Source organism: Arachis hypogaea, chromosome 7 (genome assembly GCF_003086295.3).
Source record: "Arachis hypogaea cultivar Tifrunner chromosome 7, arahy.Tifrunner.gnm2.J5K5, whole genome shotgun sequence".
Classification (NCBI taxonomy): Eukaryota; Viridiplantae; Streptophyta; class Magnoliopsida; order Fabales; family Fabaceae; genus Arachis; species Arachis hypogaea.
In genome coordinates, this window is record NC_092042.1 from 47,224,238 (window position 1) to 47,244,596 (window position 20,359).

Consider the following 20,359-nt stretch of genomic DNA (forward strand, 5'->3'; position numbering starts at 1 on the left):
TTCTTCAAATGACATCAAATTTAGCACAAAAAAATTTATTTTCGAACTACACAACATCTCAATCTTACTCAATGGAGCATCATTCTTTGAACAATATCACCAAACAAAAAGACAATTAGTTTATCAAAGTTCGCGTAGTTCATCTATGGAAAACATTAACACCCACAAATGAGAAGAGTCTCTTTGCTTAGAAATAATTATATTAGATGAAAAGGTACAAAACAAACATATTTATTATATTTTTAAATTAAATTTACGAAAAAATACTTTAATAATTTTTTGTTTTTATAATTTTTATATTATTTTATAATACTTTATATATAATTGTATTTTAATATCGTTAAAATTATACTTCTTTTAATATGCTATTCATTATTCTTTTAAAAATAGAAGATACAAATGATTTGTATAGGCCAATTAAAGGTATAACGTAAGCAAACTTTTTACTCACAATTGTTGTGAAAGAAATTAAAGATTCAATTTTGAACATTTTCCAACAGAGTGAGTCAAAGAAAAATACTAACACGTAATTTCATTTTATACTATTTCAATTATTCTTATTAAAAATAACTTATTCAAAAAAAAATCTACACATTTTTGTTCTTTTATTGTAAATGTCATTAGGAAAGTATATCAAGAGATTAAGAAGAAAGAAAACCATACAAATTCAAGACACACCTTTGGAAGAAAAACATACATGCAATGCAAAGATAGAACAAACAACATAATAGAAAGTGCATACAACTCAACAATTCATAAAAAACATGTCTTCACAAAAACCTCGACAGAAAAAAGAAAGTAACAATTCTAACAATAACCAATAAAAAAAAGGAGGACGAGCTCCACATAAAAAGACTAAATCCATCAACTAAAACAAATACAAAAATCAAATTACTAAATAAAAATGCCACTTTGTATAACTCTAACATCCAAATCTTTTGTACTACAAATTATTTTAAACAAAACACCTTTTAAATTTAACTTTAATTTACATATATTTAATTTAATTTTACAAAACATAGCCATTTTTAATATTTATTATATACTATCATTAATTTACCGTTCACGCATTGCGCGTGACTCATTCTAGTTGTTGTCAAATTCATTACTCGTTGAAGTAGGATTTTCCGATTTTGCATATATAAATTCAATAACATGTAATACATAATAAAACACAATATACAAAGTTTTGGGAATATGTTGTAACACAACATTTACAAAACTACCAGTGAGGATACAAGTGTACATATATTCTATTTCTATGAATGCTTATCATTGCAAGACATCTATCTAAATCATATACTTAGCTATTCTCACATTAGACGATACTTATCTTTGAAGTCATACCCTACCAATCATATAACAACCATATAACATGTGATTGATTTATGTAAATATTTTTACAATGATATTGATAAAAATTAAACTCTGTACAACTATAATCACTCTTTGTTGTTGGCAGCCCGATCCCTTCTTTGTCTACCAAGAATACGCGAAATCTGTAGACCTCGACTGAAGGCTTGGTTGAAGAGCATTCTTGTTTGAAACTCTGAAACAAATGGGAACCATGCCAAGAAAGCAACTGGTGTGAAGAGAAGCAAACCCATTATTATTTCATATCCACGAGCAAGCGCCCGGACAGAACCCCAAAAAGCAGCATGTTGAATGGCTGGCTTACAAGCTTGTGCTATCTGTGAAAGAGAAAAAAGAAAATGCAATGAGAATGGAAGGACAAGCATAACTAATTAACTATACATGATCAGAAATACATATATCATCAGCAATGAAATTTCAATTTTATAGAGGATTCCACGAAACACAAATGCCACAGAAAGAATGTGAAAACTGACCAGCAGCAATCCCCAGCCTGTTGGCATTACAGCTAGAATGCAGACTACTATGTCCTTGATTGTCATTTTTGCCACTGCTATCAATATTATGAAGGTGGCAAGGAATGTTAAGAAAATGGAGCCCTTAATCAACCGAAACAAAAGCTGGAAGTCTGCGCTGAGGCGGCGCCTGCCAACAGATACACCCTGCAAAAATGGCACCATCATTGTATAGAACGGTTTAATATGACAGTGAACAGTTTGCAAGAAAAATGCGAAAAGGGATGTAAGAAGCTATAGTGTTTGCTAGATTAGCACTGCTCTATATCTTTAGCTTATACAATATCAAAATTATGTCAACCATTATGCAAGCAGAAACAATCAACAATATGTCTACATGGCCATCACTGAAAAGAGAACTGAGAGAATAACATTATGAGTTGTTACTGTTGTGATGTTCAAAATATTTAACTGAAATAAAATAAGAACTCCGTAACTCGACATTTACTTGTGAGGTATTTGAAAATTCTATATCCTGAATTTTGGCTCTGTTTAATTAATTGTTGGGTTCACTACGAATCGGCTAACCCATGTAGTTGATCTTACTTAGTTGGACAAGGCTCAAAAGTTGCTATTTAATGTAGTGATTTTCCAAGTAAAATAATGCCTAAAGTTCATGAATATGCTTAAAAAGAACTTCTTTTTCCTCCAATGTGTATTCTGTAGGATTTCTTGAACAAAGCATTATGCCAGTATTTAAGGATATAAAATACAATAATTTAAGCCCTTACCTTCATTAGACCCAAGATTACAAAGATTATCAACCATGACAAACCGTAAACCTGTAAGCCAAAAGTAATTATGATTAAATTGATATCCTAGTTGCAAGAACCATGAGCAGCCAAGTAAGCATTCCTAAAGGGAGCCATTAGCGAAAAGCACTTACCAGAACACTTTGAGTCGTGTTAGTGATTGAGAGGTGATATACAAGCCCGTATTGATATAGGAAAAAGCGAAGAGATAGTATAATCTCGGTAATAATACCACGCATTCCAGAGTGGTGGAGATGCTCATGTTCCTTTTCCCACCAGGATTCCCAACTTTTCTCAGGTGGTACACCGATACCTCCACGGTTGCTTATCCATTTATGCCAATCAGTCCAATCATCAATTATCTTTTGCCACTCAAAGCCTGAGGGGTTGAAAAGGAAGGGAGCAAAAAGCCATGTCGCTACCATGAACCATATGGTTAGGGTAATTAAAACATAGGTCACTGTGCCTCTGTAAGACTTGCCAAATATATGGTACACCACAAGCAGAATCATCAACTCAATCCCTTTAACAAAATGGCTGCGGGAATAGAGTCTATAGTTATCAGCAAACTTAGCATGAAACACCACAAAACCACGACCAGTGCCTCGGTACTGTGCACCTCCATGAAGCAATGTCCTTCCATAATAGTGTGTTTTTGTTCCAAGTGAAAATGTGAAAAACACAGGAGCCAACTGAATTTGCATGAGTACAAATTCACTTAATGCTTGACGAAAGCCCCTCTCCAAACCAATTTCCATCACCATAGGTAAGGCCAACAAAAATCCAATTTGCACAACAGATTGTGAAGTAAGAGCTGCTTGAAGGGCTCTGTTATCTCGAATGATTCTTTTATTGTTCAGCCCTTCTTCAAGTCCACTAAGGGCAAGATAGAGGCGGCCATAAAGGAATACATAAACGGTGAGGACAGTAACCTATAAAAAGCAAAGTTAGTACTTATAAATTGATCATAGTCATAAATTCACAAGGTAGGTTTCAAGTATACCAGGGTACTGAAATAGAAGCCAATAGTGGTGAAATAACAAGATAACATTCGGAAGAAATCAAAGCGGTGCCCAAGCCTATATATGTCCCTACTCATTGTCTGCTCCCCATTCCCATTAGCTATCTTTGCCTCAAACATTGATATCTGGTTGAGACCCACGTCTCTTCCTTTACCAACTTGTATGTACTCATGATGAGTGACGTTGCCTTCACGCAATGTAGAATTGAAACCTGTAGAAGATGGAAAACTTATAATATTAATACTTCTCTGGAAGAAAAAGGAAACACGATACACATGCAGAATTTAAAATACATGCCTGCAAATATATCTTCGCTCAAGTTTATGACCTTGGAGGCCTTGCTTATGCCCCCTCTTGTCAGGTGGAAAAGTCTATCAAATACATCTGGATGGCCATAATGGAACCGTACCCTGGATGAAAGGTTAAAAAAAAAATCATTGAAAACTTCAACAAATAGTGGATACACAGTCGAGCTTAACATGAAGACTGAACACCTCAACCTGAATAGTAAACAGCACGTACACCAACCATCCCACAAATAAATAATAAAAATAAAAAAGGATATACCACAATAAAAGAGAACTTCAACTTTTATATTCTGGTCCTTTTTCAGTTTTTTGTGGTAATGCAGTTATGGGACTATGTCTGTTACTGCTAAAAAGTCTTGTCTCGGTATTATATGGTTAAAATCATTGCACTCTTGAAACTTTTCATTTTTCTGTCACCCTCCTCTTTTTCCGAACTCATTCACTCCCCTCTCACCCTTAACATGTTGCAACATCTTCATGAGATACATCAGCTGCTATTTATGTGGAACTAACTAGGTTGTTTAAACATATGTCAAAGTTCTCCTTGCCAATGCTCACTGGCTTTCGCTCATGCTATCTTTCCATGGTGAGGAGAATTTTTTTGTGGGGAGGAGGGGGACTTACTTCAGGGGGTTTGCCAGCAATCTTTGCCCAATTGTCACAAAACTATTCTCCTGATTGGACATAAACCAAGCAAGGGATGAAACACTGCAACAAACAAAAAGGAAGTTAAATGTGAACAGTCTTCATATGTATATTTCAGCTTGTAATGGAAATAATACTAAAAAACCATGCAGAAATTGGTAATAGATCATACCTGCCAGTAAATATATGTTCCCTAAGCCCAAGTATTGTTGGCTGTCTCACACCATGGTTTTTGAGAAATTCTTGCAACAAATTCCTCATTTTGAAAGCTTCTTCCATATAATTATCCTGTTACATGAATAGTTTAGCTATCTAATTATTTTTAAACCTAATTTTCCCGTTTCATTCACATATAAATAATGTAGGACCTGATTCATGTCTATTGTTTGCAAGCCTTCCCCACGTGTGAAAATGATGGCATGGTTCTGATTCTCTGGTTTCCCCTCACCCAATATAGCAGGTCCTGGAAGCTTTATTTTGTAGATTACCTACAAAAAACAAGTAAAATGTTGGAATCATTATAACTGCATAGAATATATCATTGACCCTTGATATTTCTAATTTACTAACATTAGTGACCAGGAAAAACCTATACATAGAGAACTTATTTGACAATTTTCATTAGAAAATAGTCTGGAAACTAGAACAAATACCAGTTCCTCCTCCAAGGCTCCAAGAAAGATACCTTAGGAAGTGCCCGATGATTTTTTATTAGAAATTGTGGTGACTCATGTATGCATGTATTTATTGTGGTTTCATATTTAATATTGATCTTTCCGAAGTAGGATTTACAGCAACATAAGCAGTTTCATCAGTTGCAAAAGTGGGGTTCAGTTATCATAATTTCAAGAAGAGTAATCATATAACATCCTAAGACTATTCCGAAGCATCCTTCTAAATCCTAAATAAAGTAAAAAGAAAATACATTCAGTGTCTTGAAATCTTGAAAAGCAATCAATTATTTCCTAGTGGTTAGAATGATCTATTAAAAGAATAAGTCATTTCTCTTTAAGGAATTGTCTAAGAACAATACCTGATCTAAACTTTGAACTGTTTCAGACGAACCAATTGACTTTGCTGGTAAAGCAGCTTTCACAAGAGCTGAATAATAAACCTTTTCATTCTTTTTGGTTTTATCTTTGCTAGGCTCTTCAACCTCATCAACATAAGCAATTCTAAGAGATGGGTACCTACAATAACAAAGTAGCAATTGTAACAGGACAGTGCTAGCTCAAGCTATAACAAGGGAGGAGCTCGGTTTGAGTTACAAACTTAGTCATGAGCTTTAAAATTTCTTTTGCCCTAGGATCACCAGATCGCTTGTGAATACCATATTGTTGACATGAAACCACATATGCGAACTTCATGTCAGCTAATGATTGACATTGAGTCCACAACGATCGCTCAGTGTGTGGATTTTCCTTACTCTCTAGTTCAGCTGCCTTGTAACCTTTCATGAGATCTGTTAAACGATTGAATGGTGATTTAGGCCATGCTTTATAATAGATAAGGTAGTGATACACTAATATAAACATTGAGTTTATCTCCACTTACCGTCATCTTTTGCCATATCAAGAAAAGCCTGTAGCTCCAAAGCTTGTCGGATATACATCATCCCTCGGACTTCATTCATTGATAGTGAAAAAGTGAAATTGAAGGATATTCAAAATTGTATAATGCCAAAAAGAGTATCAAATTGCATATTTATACACAAATAAACATTGGTGGTGGGAGAGAAAGCATTTTTTTTACCAGTTTTGGTCAATGTTTGGCCTCTATATGATGCCCATAAACGGAGTTCTTCTTCTAACTCTCCTCTGACTTGTTCTTCACTCTTACATTCAACTCGTTCAAGAAAGTTTTTCCATTCATCTGAAGTGAAGAATGATCACAATCAGAAGTATATTATGGCATTGTACAAGGTAATGGCAAGGATGGACAGCTGTTTTCAGCAATGAGGTACAACTCTACTTTAAATTATGTCTTTTACATTTACTATCAACAAAGAAATATATGGTCATTTTTTTCTTCCATTTTGTTCCAAACTCTGATCCATCATGATGATGGATGAACGAGATTTTATCACCGAGCAGTGCACATACAGTGATTAGAGAGTGAACCAAAGGTGCCTGGAACCTACTCTGATCAAAACTTAAAAATGAAAGAAAATAGATTGTGATTCAAATTCACTTAATTGCATTCAACAATCAACATAAAGGGAATATATGCACAAAACATATTATCTGCACCTTTAACTTTTTCACCCAGTAACAAGACTAGCATAATTGTCCTAAGCTATTTCGTAAACCAATATCTTAGATATATGAACTAACTAATTAAAATTGTTCAATCCAAACAATAATGACTAAAGTGTTTAGATCAAGAAATTCATTTGATAAAGATAACTGGAAAACCTGGAAATATCTTTTGCAAGTAAAATAGGATAGACACTCCATCTTCATTTGGCTCTTCTAGCTCGTCTATGGAAAAGAGAACAGCTTCATCATAGTATGGTGTCAAGACACTACAAAATCAAGAAATAAAGTCATCAATAAGTTATAATAGATATTGTATCCAATACAGTTATGCCATCCCCCAAATTTATCAATAACATACTTTGATAATCTATGACTAACATATATTATGAAATTAAATGGAGACAATGCCCTTACAAAGAAATTGTGTTAGAAGACACAACATGAAAGAAAAGGAAAACGGTGTACAGCCTCTTGTAATCAATATACATAGTATGCTATTTATTTGTGAGAGTACAAGAAATATACTCATATATCATGTTCATTTCCATAGCAAAAAGTTACTTGTCCGTAATATAGAACTCACTGATAACTAAAATAACCTAGTTGTTTTTTTATTTGTTTGTCTGTTTGGGTTTTTCTTTCATTTTCTAAGGTACTTAACCATGTCTGTGTTAGGTTAAAAGTTTATCAAAGTTAAAATATTAGGCTGGAGTGAAATGACCCAAATTTGGAGTTCAGAATTACTTTGACACGGATCAAGGAAGTGGAGTATAATTAACTCAATCATAAAAATATCTTATGCAATTTCAACATGAATTGAGCTTACGAGAAGGACAGCATATTCCGCACTTTGGGAGCAGGTGGCATATCCATAAACAATGAATTAGAGAAGAAAGATATACGCCTCCTAGCATCCAGGTTGGATGGTACATCCATAGCAGACTCCTTTACAGTGAGCAATAAATGAAGCCTTTTTATCTATGAAGAACAAAAGAGCAACAGACAGATACATCACATCATCATATAGGGGAAATATATCGAGATATTCAGATAAACTAGTGAATTTAAGTGCACATTCTTAATTTTCATAGAAATGACAACCTATAAATTTAACACTTACTTTCTCTTTCCAAGCTTCAGTTTCTGTTTTGACTGGAAAAGCAAGTCTACCAAAAACCTGATATTGTTGATCAAGGGGTGTCATCCTTTCATCCTTTCCAAAAGACCCACCATGGCTTGAATCTAGCAAGCTACAAGTGAATGCTAATCAATTCTAATTCTTAACATTAATTGAAATCAAGTGAAACAAAAATTCCCGAATCACTTACCCCTCAACTTCTCCTTCCATTATGTCTCTGGTCACAATCTCTAGCATGTCAAGCAAAAGAATCACAACCTGATCCTTGTCCTCCTGTTTGTTATCTGACTGAAGAAATAAAGCGAAGTTCAGTTAAACTCCACATTCAGTCTAACATAATACATAGAATTTTATTCATAACAATTACCAATAATTCAATCAGTTTAATAAATCGATCATATAGACTGGGAAGAGCACTCATATTCAGTTCAGTCAGAAGATCTCCATTGTTTATGTGCTCATCAACTCTTCCAAATATATTATTAATGACCCTGCATTAGTGAAAGCATAATGTAATAAAGTCAGCATACGAAACTATGTCAAGCCTCTCTTCCCGTGTAAACTTCAGATACCAGGAACTTACAATTTCTCACGTTCTGCTAAAACCAAGAAGTTAATAATATTCCTAAAAGAAGCATAGCATTCAAGAACAGCAGATTTCATGTACTTGTCCCGAGTCAATCTCTTTTCCAGCTCTTGTCCTTTCCCAAAACTGTCTTTGGCCATCGACACTGCTATTGGGATCTGTTCAATATATAAGGACGTACATATGGATTTAAGCATGAAATTGATTATTCTAATACAAACACAGAATTATTGACATAAGTAGTTGAACCTTGCTAGCAAGTAAGAAAGGAGGCCACTGGATAAGGTTTAAATCACGGTCAGCCCAATATGGTACGAGCAGGAGGTCCATTTCCCTATATATATATATATATATATAACTTTTTTAGAAACAAACATATGGGCTTTACATGAAAACATGAAAATCTGAACTATATATAATAAACATTCACTAAAGACGTGGGATGAAGGAGGTAATAAGCAATGCTAAATCATCATACTACCTGTTATCAATCAGGTCCTCCTCCCTCAAACTAGTAATAATTTTATTCCATAACTGTGCAAACCTTGCAGCCTCCTTTTCTTTATTGGAAGAGACCTGATTTAGAAGGGAAACAAATACATAATGAGAACATCAGAATCTAAAACAAAAACTCAGTACAAAGGAGAAATAAGTGTAGTAACATATCCCTCAATGAAACACCCTTAGAAAACCTGTTATTCAACACTCACAAGATATCAACTTTGAAATTTATCGTAGAACAAATCCAAATACACCATATAGCAGAAAACTCTTAATCATCCTACCATTCTTTCTACTCCAATACCTCTATAATGCAACAGGAAGAAAGGTAATTTAGACGTACATATACAACATTCTCTCGCAGCTCAAACAACTTCATAGTAGGGTACCAATTCTTAGAAAGCAGAAAAGTTGAAAAACCTGTTCAAATTTGCGGAAAAAAGTGGCCCATAGACTCTTTCTCTTGGTTTTCTCACTTTTCTCCACAGGAATCAAGCAAGCATTAAAAGCACCCGGAATTGATTCAAAACGAGACCGCAGGAGTTCCAATGTTCGTATCTGAAATTGGAATGAAAAAAAATAAGGGAAAAAATAGGTCTGGAAGTCCATAGTTGTGCAGCCAATGTAGCAGAAAAATCTCCATGGTTTCCTTAAGCATAGTTTGACGAATCTAGTTTTCATAATTCAGACAGTAGCAAGCACATAAAATGAAGAAAAACATAAGAATCCAATTCATATTTGAACATCAACCCTTGAATCTTTCCTTATAATCAATTATATTTTACAATTTCAACCAAGCAATAATTCCATTGAGTTTGGATTTCCTATCTAACCAGTTGCCATCAAATTTGCAAATTTCCATAGCTATTACCTCCAAATTTATGTTACTTATAAACCATAAAACATTTGGTGTTCATTTTACTATAAGTGAGCAGTCAACCTAGAGTTATCATCAATGAAGAGAAGCTCCAAACAAAAATGTTTTAAAATGTTGTAAGATATGAAAAACCATAATACAAGCACATGTAGTTATTAAAGAATGTAAATAAATATTTCCAGAAAAATATCATATTTCAAGTCTAATTGTGACTTTATATATTTGATTTGATGAGTCACATATAGCTATAAGTTATAAAAATTTGTCTTTTGAAAGCATATATAGAGACCCAGTGTATAAAATACTCCCATTTAGAGGGGAGATGCAACAAAGCCTTATCCCACTAGGTGGAATTCAATTTCATAGCAAGATAACAAATTAAATTTATAGTGAAGTGGATTGCTTAATACACATACCTCTCCAAGACGGCGAAATGCACCATATATGCCTCCTACTATTGTAGAGAAGATAGCATACCAAATCTGCGTATCCATAAAGTAGACCTGCAAAGGGGCACGTAATTGACTAATATACATATCTTTAATACAAAATGGTGAGACATTGAGACATGATATAAAGATGAACTTACAAGAATGATCGGAGACCATATAGCAATCACTACACCAATATTGCTTTTGGCTGCACAAAGTAGAAAATGATTTCAAAATTCCATTATATGAACCAAAACTGTTCATTTCTTTTATTCCCGGAGTCTTACCATGGGGGAAGAACTCATGCCACTTATAAAGTGATACGTGGGCCTGCATGATGACCTTTGTTGGACCCACAAGAGGCTTAATCTGTAGTTGAAAGCAAGAGTCAGGTTTATAACAAACACCCGAATGCAGGGTTGCTCTCTAGTAAACCTCCTTAGATAACCACAAATTGACATTTGTTCCTGAACTGATTCATTTATGGATGTACACATATGTTAACATACTTAGTATACTATAGACATGCTAAAACAGGTGAAATTAACAGTTAGGAGATGGAACTTGTGAGGGAAAAGCAAAATAAGGAGGAACGAGAAGAAGAAAACAAAATCAGAAAGGAAATATTTAACACTAAAAGATGTATTTTTCAACAATCACTCTATAAACCTCCTCCATGCAAGAGTACATGGAACTTATTGAAAAGAATGGTAAATACGATAAGAAAGTAAGTATAAAATGATAAAAAAAAATCTATTCTTCAGAAATAATCCTACTCCATTCAGGTAGTGGATTACAGATTTTAAAGCTCTATTCATCATTCTAATTATCAATATAAAAATGCTATACTTCTGGATCAGATCGTTACCTCCATGTAGTAACTAAATGCTAGTTTAGATAGAATAAGGAGAACCCAAAATATAGTGTACCTATAAAATTACAACAATTATACTTTAATTAGTCAGAGAGGTCAAAATGATTGTAAATAATTCAAGACATTAAATTAAGTTCACTGTCTCACTTCATGAGTTGAATTGGTCCCTCTTGCATTCCTCTTCCAACAAATAACCGAGGCTGCCAATTGTTAAGAAGAGGAGTAAGATGTAGAAATACTAACAGGAGATATAACATCACCACTTGTGAATGGAATTTGTTGAGAATGATACGAAGCTATTATTCATAATAAAGAACATAAACTATATATACATATGCACATAAAATAAAATTTATATTGGCTTACCTGGGACCACCACATCATGAGCTTCACAATGCCATTGTTAGACCTCTCCAAATAACGGCGAATGAATGGGAACACGAATAACAGTGCAGAGAGAATATTTGGAGATAAATAAAGGAAGATAGCCAAAATGAACAATGAAGGCGATCCTGAACCATTGCCAAACCAATTCTTGATGGTCTGTGCAAAACCAGATGGATTTTTCCAACTAAAAGCATAAGTGACTGGCAAAACTACTACCCATGCAGCAGCTGAAATAACTTTACATATATATCGCAGCTTGACATGAAGTGACATGACTTTCCTTGCTTTCCAACTCAGGACTACATCAAGAATCGCTGGAAAAGTATAGAAGACATCATAATTATTCAACTTTGATCATTAAATATCCAATAAAAAGAATGACAATTTTAGAAGGCAAGGTAACTTCTTAGATGAGATGTTACATGTTGAAATAAAATCAAAAGAATTAAAGAGATCAAGGGACTTCAATATCTTGTTATCATTCTATTGATGCTACAAGGGACTTTTATTCTTGATTTTTCAAGGTGTACTTGGATTCTTTTCAGTGAGAGACTGTTCTGAGTTAATTAAATTTTCTTTCTTTTTTCAATTTTTTTGCAAAGTGATAGAGATGCATCCTCAGTTTGGACCTTCAACTGCATTTTACAGGGTGATGATGCAAAATAATGTTTCAGCATCTTTTAATAAACTTATGGCTCTACATGGCATGAATCATCAATCATCCTGCCCAAACAGTCCTAAACAAATTGAAGTTGCAAAAAAAAGAGCACTCTCACATTCTTGATACAACTAACACCCTTTTATCAAATGCTAATGTTCCTTTAAATTTTTTAGGTGATGTTGTTATGGCAATCTATTCGATAAATCACATGCCATCATGTAATAACAGAAAATATTGAAAACTAATGCTAAGAGATTATATCTAGCAGTCCTTGATATTCTAAGACATTATAACTTCGATTTCAATTTTCTAACAGATATGAATTGGGGAAGAGAGGAAAACTCAACTTTGGTTATTTTATTTATTTTAGTTTCTTTTTTATTAACCATTAAAAAGGAAGGGAGATGAGAAATCACAAAGAAATAGATAGGTGGTTGGTTTATCTACCTTGAGCAAGTTTCAATATTGCAGCAGTTATAAAGATGCTGAGAATTTTCTTGAAAACTTCACCATCAAATATGGAGCTTAAATCACCCGAGCCATTCCAAGCGATGATTATCATTGCCTTATTCAAAAAGCATATTCAACACATCTCCTTAGATTGAATGGATGCAGAATGGGGTAAATGTTGTAAAGTAAAAGTCAAATGTTTATTACCTGTAAACAGAGTATATAAAAGCTCCACATTCTATCAAAACTTCTAAACACATGCCAATATGAGCGTATTTCAACAAAATTAGTTTTCCCAATCCATCGACCTCTGGCAATATTTCCAGTTTCCTGGTTTCAAAATCAGGAAAAAATAGTTAGGAAAAATGGAAAGAGGTTGCTTACGCATCTTAGAGGCAACAACTGCAATGATGAACAATGACTATGGTCACATCTAATAAAAAATGAAAGGTGGCAAGAGCTCTAATAATGATAAAGTTCAATACTTATGCAGTCAAGTTCTACAAGTTCTAGTGGAAGACACAAATCTATGACAGGAAATGCAAAAAGATTAACATCACAAGCTTAGAAAGAACAAGTCATATAATATGTTGAACCTCATCTTTGTTAGCTGAGCGTTTCTCAGGGAGTGGATATACATAGAAGAATTCAGAGTCAATACGCATTGGCCAGCCTAGCCGGAAACAATCAATTGACCTACAAGTCAGGATGGTGATCACTTCAATCATGAAAATCTTCACAAGCTGAAGGAACATGGGTAAAAAATTAAGTAAATACCAAAAATATTCATTCAAATCATCATAATTTCTCCACTGAGAATGCTTTGCTTTTCCTGTATTACTCCTCAAAGCTTCCTGGAAAAAACAAATGGTTTTTGCCCACATAACAGAACGCAACCAAACGTTGAAAGAAAACCAAACAATTCATCGGCTCGTAAAAATAAAGCACACCTTTGCTATTGTATCATATATTGGTTTTACTACTTTCATCAGAAAAGCCTCATTGTCACCACCATATGCAGGCTTTACAGGCTCACCCGTAAGTTGACTAACACTCCCAGCCAGTATGCCATACAACTCAAATGCCATCTAATTAAATCAAGAAGAAAAAGATTTATAAGTTCTTTTAGTAATTATTTTCACATTCAGATTAAATAACATCAGAAAAGTAGGATTTACAACAACAGATATAACAATGAAATTCAACGTATTTATTTTAAAGAATAGGGGCAGTCACTGAACTCTAGTCACTGAAACTCTAAATTACTTGATCCTTAAGATTCTAATAACATATCCTGTTGCATGAACCGTCTCAACTAAAATATTTATTTAGTAGAAGCACAAGAATATATTGTTTACATTTTTTAAGTTTTAATTTTAATTGATATTTTTCTTCTTTTTTTTTTTTTGGCTAATGTTTAAGCACTTGACCCTAAATGAGAGGCAAAATTTTGATTTACACTTACATGATGATAGATATAACAAAGGCATTCTGGCATAAACCTCAAGTTTGCAGCTTCACCCCATATAAGAAGATATAGACCCATGTACAGTAATTTGCGCTGTTGCACCTCCTGTTGAATAGTTGGTAACCTAATAGCCATAGAAACCAAACTACGTCAAAAGATAGTAAACTACATTATTTTAGGGTAGACAATAGTGCATAAATCAGGTGGTTGGAGGAAATGGGTTGCAAAATCAAAGGAGATGAACTAATACAATCTGATATCAAACAAAGGAAAGGATAAAAACCCAAACAGAAACTTCCTCCAAATAATGCATTGAGTAATAAACTCACCTTTTACACAATTATACATAGCCATATGTGTGTAGATACAAAATCCCTAATCTCTCACTGACAAAAAAAAAGTAAATAAAAATTGTGTACATAACCTTAGGAGATACAGAACTAAGATCACTTTATTTATGGCAACACAAAAGATGAGTCAAGAGGAGGTTGCCTCAAAAGCCAATTGACATGTAGCCACTTCATCAAGATGCATTTAAGACCATATGGTTAAACCTGATACTTGACAAAACTTGCATTCGAAGTAATTATTCAACTAAGAGATGCGAGCCTTACCAAAGGCTACTTTTGCGACCCAAATACTTGCACCACTTTTTGTAGTTTCTAAAGAGTTTCTTCATCACTTCTGTTAAGGCGCGATCATCCAACTAAATAGGAAAATGCAGCAAATGAGTTTTTTTTTTCGAAAAAAAAAAAAAGAAAACTCCAACACATAGAAATATATTAAAATAAACCTTTGGTGGTTGATCAGGTCTTGGAACTTGTCTTATATGTACATTGGCGAGCAAAAGAATCAAGTGTTCCCTTTGATTTTCCACGTTACCTTTCTGCATTAGGGTACATGATAATCCTTGAATGAAATAAAAATTCAAATGGTTAAGAAAGATCTATTTAATCACTACCTGGAAACCAAACATAAGCTGAAGCCAGTCAAGGATGTCTTGATTTAATTTGTTCTTGTCCCCATGACCCTTTGGCCAAGGCAAACCCCTTATATTACGGAGTGCAGACACAGCTGCTTGAATCTGTTAAAGGAAAAATACATTAAACAATTTAATCAGCAATTTGAAAGAAATTCTAATAGCAGTTACTCAGCAGCTACTCGTGTAATGGTATGTTTTTCTGGGTGTGTAAAAGGATGAGAAAACTTTTAACCATCTAATGCTTTGTTATATAATTACTGGGTTTTTTACTCTTAACTTGTTAATGTGCAGGTAATAATACAGTTTATGCCAACAAGTGAAAAAATTGATGATTATAATTTATAAGGCATATTTTTCCTGCTTCCTAGTTCTTCAACAGGAGTTTCCTATTTCTACTTATCCCCATGAAAACCTTCAAAATTATACATTTAAGTCCAAATAAAAAGGAATTAGAACATATGAAAGAACAAACCTCAGGATATCTCATTATAGCTTCTTTCCCACTTTCAGGATCAAGAGGCAGAATATTATATGGGGCATATAACTGCTTGTTTTCCTCTACCTTAGTATGAGCCTCCAAAATCTAGAATACAAAATAAAAAAAAGAATATAAATCAAGGTAAAATTAAAATACTAAACAAGGAATATACATGCATTATTTTCTTTATTTGTACATTACATTCAATGACTGAGAGACTGGAATAACACAGAAAGGAGGACAAAGAGTTTACCTCTTCAGCTACATCAACTGCCTCTGTCTGATTAACTGCCTTCAAAACCTCAAATAAAACAGCAGCAGTTTGGTATGCTTTTGTGAGTTGGGCACTGGAGAAGTATATGAAGTTAATGGTTAATTAATTATTTATTTTGGATAAAACGAAGAAATTATATACCGAGAAAAAATTACGAGTATTCACATATGATTGTGTGATAAAGAGACCAAGTCAATGAGAATAGACTGTAAACTGACCGGTCCTTGTCAGCAGCATTCTGTAACGCTTGAATATACTTTTTGTAGTAATGCTGATAAAAGTTTTGCATTTCCCGAGCATCACTCTTAACTCTTCCTTGCAATGTTGTGTCATTTTCCTGAAAAGAATTGAAAAAAATACATATCTTTAGATTTCTAGAGAAATAATTTCAGATCTATGCAACAATGACAACAGAAACATATTTTCTTCGTTTGGCCTTTTGCTGGTTCATTAACATACTTGAATAAGAGATCAATAAAGAGCCTTGCCAATTCTCTTAACTGTCAAATTTAGTGGTTGGCAAAGGAAATGATACTAAAATGGTTTAAAATAGTGAAGAATGAGACCAAACATGGATATTCTTAAATGATCAAATAAGAGGTTTACCCTTTCTAGACGTTGAAGAAGAGCAGTTTTGAACTGTCGAACACCACGGCCGCTAGATGTGGGATCTAATCTATGAGCCTTTTCAAAGGCATAAAATCGACCTAACACAAAAAGGATACAGACATTAGGTGAAGAACATAACATTAAAGTTCAGAAAGAATCTCCATGCTGTGTGACAAATTCAGGAAAATTAAAAGAAAAACTCATGACAGCAGTCTCATACAAATTGTGAGCTACATGAAGAGCAGTTACCAGTTGACCTAACAAAAGCAAAGGTGGAAAGATGAAACTACATAGCAGATAGCTTCACTTGGTAATCTTTTTTCCAAATTAATAATCGTTGAAATTCTTAAAAGCAATGCATTTATTTAAACAATTTAAATAACATCAAGCATTCTTGGAAAGATTGGATCAGGACATACCAAAATGTTTTCCTCCCGAAAACTCTACAAACCAACCACGCTAGAAAAATACACAAAGGCATTCTTAATACAACACTAAGTAACAATTCTGATAAAGTCAAAATTCTAGTGAGCCAACCAATCAAGTAGCCTAAAATCACATTTCCTTTCCTATCTCACATATCGTCAGTGAAATCGGAATGTTGTCAAGCGTTTCTAAAGCAGCTAACTTCTAAAGCATTGGCCTTTTGCTTTCACATCATAACAGAATAAGAATTTATGCGAAATCGAACCAACCAAAAAAAATGGCACTATGTCAAATAAAGTCCACTTGTCGATATACAAAGAAAATAGAATACAAAAGAAACTTACAGAGATAAGCAACCCTTGGGTTGCTAGCCTCTACTTCATTAGCAACACGAAGAATGGGAGCTATCTCAACTAGTGAGGAAGGCACCACTTCACTGTCCAAGATTGGGTCTGCCCCCAAATTCCCAGCAGTCTGAGTCCGCAGTATCCGCCTCTGCGGTGGCGGATCAGACCCCCTTCTGCTGTAAGACATCTTGATGTCTCAATTTATCACTTCTAGCTGCTATCACCATAGACGACAAGCATTAAAATATGAAATTCGCCCTTCACAGTTATGTAGATGAATCAATGTTAAATACAGCTGTGCGAAACATCTACAAATATTTTAATTTTGGTTTTTAGCATCAATCAGAGGTCCAATTTTTTACTTCACTCTCACTCCCTGTGTGATAAGATATTAAGATTTGGTCAACTAGATGGGAAGGAAATTTTGACTATACTATTCATATGGTCAATATAAAGGTTCACCTTCATAATTGAGCAATGAAAAAATTATATATATAATTTCCCCAGAACCCCGATGCTATGATCAGCAAACACAGCTAGAAGAAGAAAAAAATCTGCATATTAAACACACCTAATATAAACCATGTATTATAGAACTCGATCAATCACGGATTTCGGCGTCTATGAATTCTGTTCAGCATCTGCAAGAAACAGCAACCACGAAAGAATTTTTTCGTTCAGTTTCCGAAACCAGCGGAATAAAACAATATTTAATGAATAATTAAAAATAAAAAATTTTCAACTTGTGCATGAATCCGCAAGCAAACGGTAGAGAGTAAGAATATGAAGATGAAGTTCACCAAAATTGATCCGAAACACGGTATGATAAAATAAAGTTTTGATAACTAAATAAAAAAGAGGGGGGGGGGGGAGGCGGAAAGGCTCTTGAGAAGTGTGAGTGAGTCAAAAAGGATGCTTTTGCAAGAAAGTGGAAAAGAAATACATAAAAGTGAAGTGATGAAGAAGCTTACAAAAGGATATGAAAGAAGAAAGAGAAGTGAGAGAGTAGTAATAGTAGTGTAATAGTAGTAGTAGTAGTAGTAGCAGTTGTTGGGAAACTAAGATGGGATGAATGATTGGTACCTATAATTCACGAATGAGAGAAAGAAAGAGAGTAATGGTAAGTAAGTGAGGGAAGAGAAGCGAAGGGAAGTGTCATGTGCGTGCAACACAGCGAAGACGGGATGATTTTCATTCAAGTCAATGCTTGCATTTTTTAGCGGGTAATGCCTGTCCAATTAGAAAACGCCACGTCACTCACTTGACGGTTCTGCCCCCTCTAGTTTCTTCTCCTTCTTACTAATTTTTTAACATTTAAATCATTATTTAAAAAATACACTAAAAATTAGAGAATATATTTAATATTTAATTATTTTTGTCATATTTTTAAATTTTTATGAGATTTATTTATTATTTGTATTTTTTAGAAGTTGTTTTCAGAAAAAATTACTCTAAAAAATTATTATCGAGATTTAATTATTAAAAAATATTTAGTATTAAAATTATTAAAGTGAATTAAATTTTGTAATATGTAAAAAAAGAGTAAACTTTTTTAAGAAGGATATGAATTCTTTAAATTTTGAATTTCATAAAAAAAAATATGATTTTTCATCATTTATTTCATAAATATGACTAAAAAAAATATGAAAAAAAATTACTTAAAGGAACAAAATCACAATAAAATCACACCTTACTCTCTAAAATAAAAATTCAAAATTTAGAGAATCAAATTCTTTTAAGAAAGACAGTATATCTTTAAATTTTTTCTTTTAAATATTTTCTATCTAATTATCTATTATATATACTCAAATCTTTATTAATATACTTTTCCTTATAACAAAAATTTGTTACCACTAATTCACTATTAATAAATAACTTCATTATTTTACTATACTCCCAAAATCCAACACAACAACAAAAAAATAATAAATAGAGAAAAAAAATATTTTTTTTAAACTTAGAATGCATATGTAAACTATAGTTCACTTTATTATAAATATAAATTATTTATTATTATTATTATTATTATTATTATTATTATTATTATTATTATTATTATAATCTATGAGTATATTTGATTTTTAATTAAAAAATTTAGTATTTCTTTATAAATATTTTATTAATTACTTTTTTTAATGATTTTAATAAAAGTAGGTATCTTTTAATAATTAAATAGTTTTTTAGAATCATTTTCCTTATTTTTATTAACGATATAAAGTTTTAAATACTATTTGAATAATTTATCTTTTTATTAAATAAATATGTAAAAAAGATGTGGTTTAGTAGTTCTCTCTTAAAATTTTTAATTAAATGGAAAAAATTTCATCTGTAACTCTTGCAAACGAAGAATTTTTTGCAATAAAAATATTACATAAATATTAAATATAGTAACTAAATATTTATGCAAAATAATAAATTATTATAATAATTAAATTTATAGTAACAAAATAATCAATTTTTTCAAAATAGTATAATCAAATCTATTCATAAATATTAAATATATGTATCTTTTATACGGTAATTAATTGTATACTGAATTTTTATATCTATAAAGATGATTGTTTTGTAATTAGTCATAGAACCCTTTGTTAATGGTCTAAAAGCTAAAAAAGGTGAGGAGATTTATTATTTCTGGGGAAAGGGAACTACTTATAAATATGAAGGTACATGCCAAGAATAATGAATATATAGAAAGAAGGTACATGCCAAGAATAAAAAATTGGAAAAACATGAAGCAGTACGTTCTTATCTTAAACAAATGACATTGTTTAGCTATCTATTGGCTCTATTCAAAAGGAAATGATTCAATGAGTAGGAGCTCTTGAAAAGGCAGGACCGCAGGACTCATTTAATTATTTTTATTTATAAATATCTCAATAAATTGTAAGTAATATGTGGAAAGTGTCAAGTGTGAATACGAATATAGATTTAATTTTTTTTCCCCGCACCAAAATCCGGAATACACGGGCATAGAGCCTTGATTTTGATATATTATC

The 20,359-nt window shown here is 32.8% G+C and overlaps 1 protein-coding gene across 8 annotated transcripts; it reads right to left on the reverse strand.

Moving 5' to 3' along the window:
- Positions 1-1,131: 1,131 nt before the first annotated feature.
- LOC112703004 (callose synthase 1) lies at positions 1,132-18,544 on the reverse strand. 8 transcript variants are annotated; one of them, XM_029287969.2, is made up of 44 exons: positions 18,447-18,544; positions 17,935-18,004; positions 17,361-17,577; positions 16,588-16,688; positions 16,200-16,318; positions 15,961-16,054; positions 15,702-15,812; positions 15,209-15,331; positions 15,041-15,133; positions 14,862-14,953; positions 14,245-14,371; positions 13,730-13,867; positions 13,557-13,633; positions 13,376-13,475; positions 12,987-13,109; positions 12,777-12,894; positions 11,648-11,982; positions 11,429-11,481; positions 11,276-11,336; positions 10,695-10,776; positions 10,566-10,615; positions 10,393-10,479; positions 9,520-9,657; positions 9,080-9,174; positions 8,848-8,932; positions 8,596-8,756; positions 8,380-8,503; positions 8,203-8,300; positions 7,995-8,124; positions 7,701-7,852; positions 7,031-7,140; positions 6,369-6,488; positions 6,171-6,239; positions 5,889-6,078; positions 5,650-5,806; positions 4,985-5,104; positions 4,789-4,904; positions 4,596-4,679; positions 3,961-4,073; positions 3,645-3,874; positions 2,776-3,573; positions 2,621-2,671; positions 1,851-2,036; positions 1,132-1,691 (listed from the first exon to the last, which is right to left on the reverse strand). In XM_029287969.2, exons 3-44 carry the CDS (start codon positions 17,548-17,550, stop codon positions 1,443-1,445), a joined length of 5,850 nt encoding a protein of 1,949 aa, XP_029143802.1. In that variant the 5' UTR covers positions 17,551-17,577; positions 17,935-18,004; positions 18,447-18,544; the 3' UTR covers positions 1,132-1,442. The 8 variants fall into 8 exon arrangements, with proteins under 8 accessions (XP_029143802.1, XP_029143804.1, XP_029143806.1 ...); XM_029287971.2 differs by having other exon boundaries at positions 17,361-17,580; XM_029287973.2 differs by having other exon boundaries at positions 17,361-17,580; positions 18,335-18,535.
- Positions 18,545-20,359: the final 1,815 nt, after the last annotated feature.

What these genes read in the sequence shown, in the direction of transcription:
- LOC112703004 (XM_029287969.2), bottom strand. Translation starts at nt 17,550, where the DNA reads ATGTCTTACAGCAGAAGGGGGTCTGATCCGCCACCGCAGAGGCGGATA. An exon ending in GACCTGATCAACCACCAAAG is followed by an intron (nt 14,954 to 15,040) that starts GTTTATTTTAAT and finishes TTTCCTATTTAG; the next exon opens with TTGGATGATCGCGCCTTAAC. An exon ending in TTGCTGGCAAACCCCCTGAA is followed by an intron (nt 4,074 to 4,595) that starts GTAAGTCCCCCT and finishes CCTTTCATCCAG; the next exon opens with GGTACGGTTCCATTATGGCC.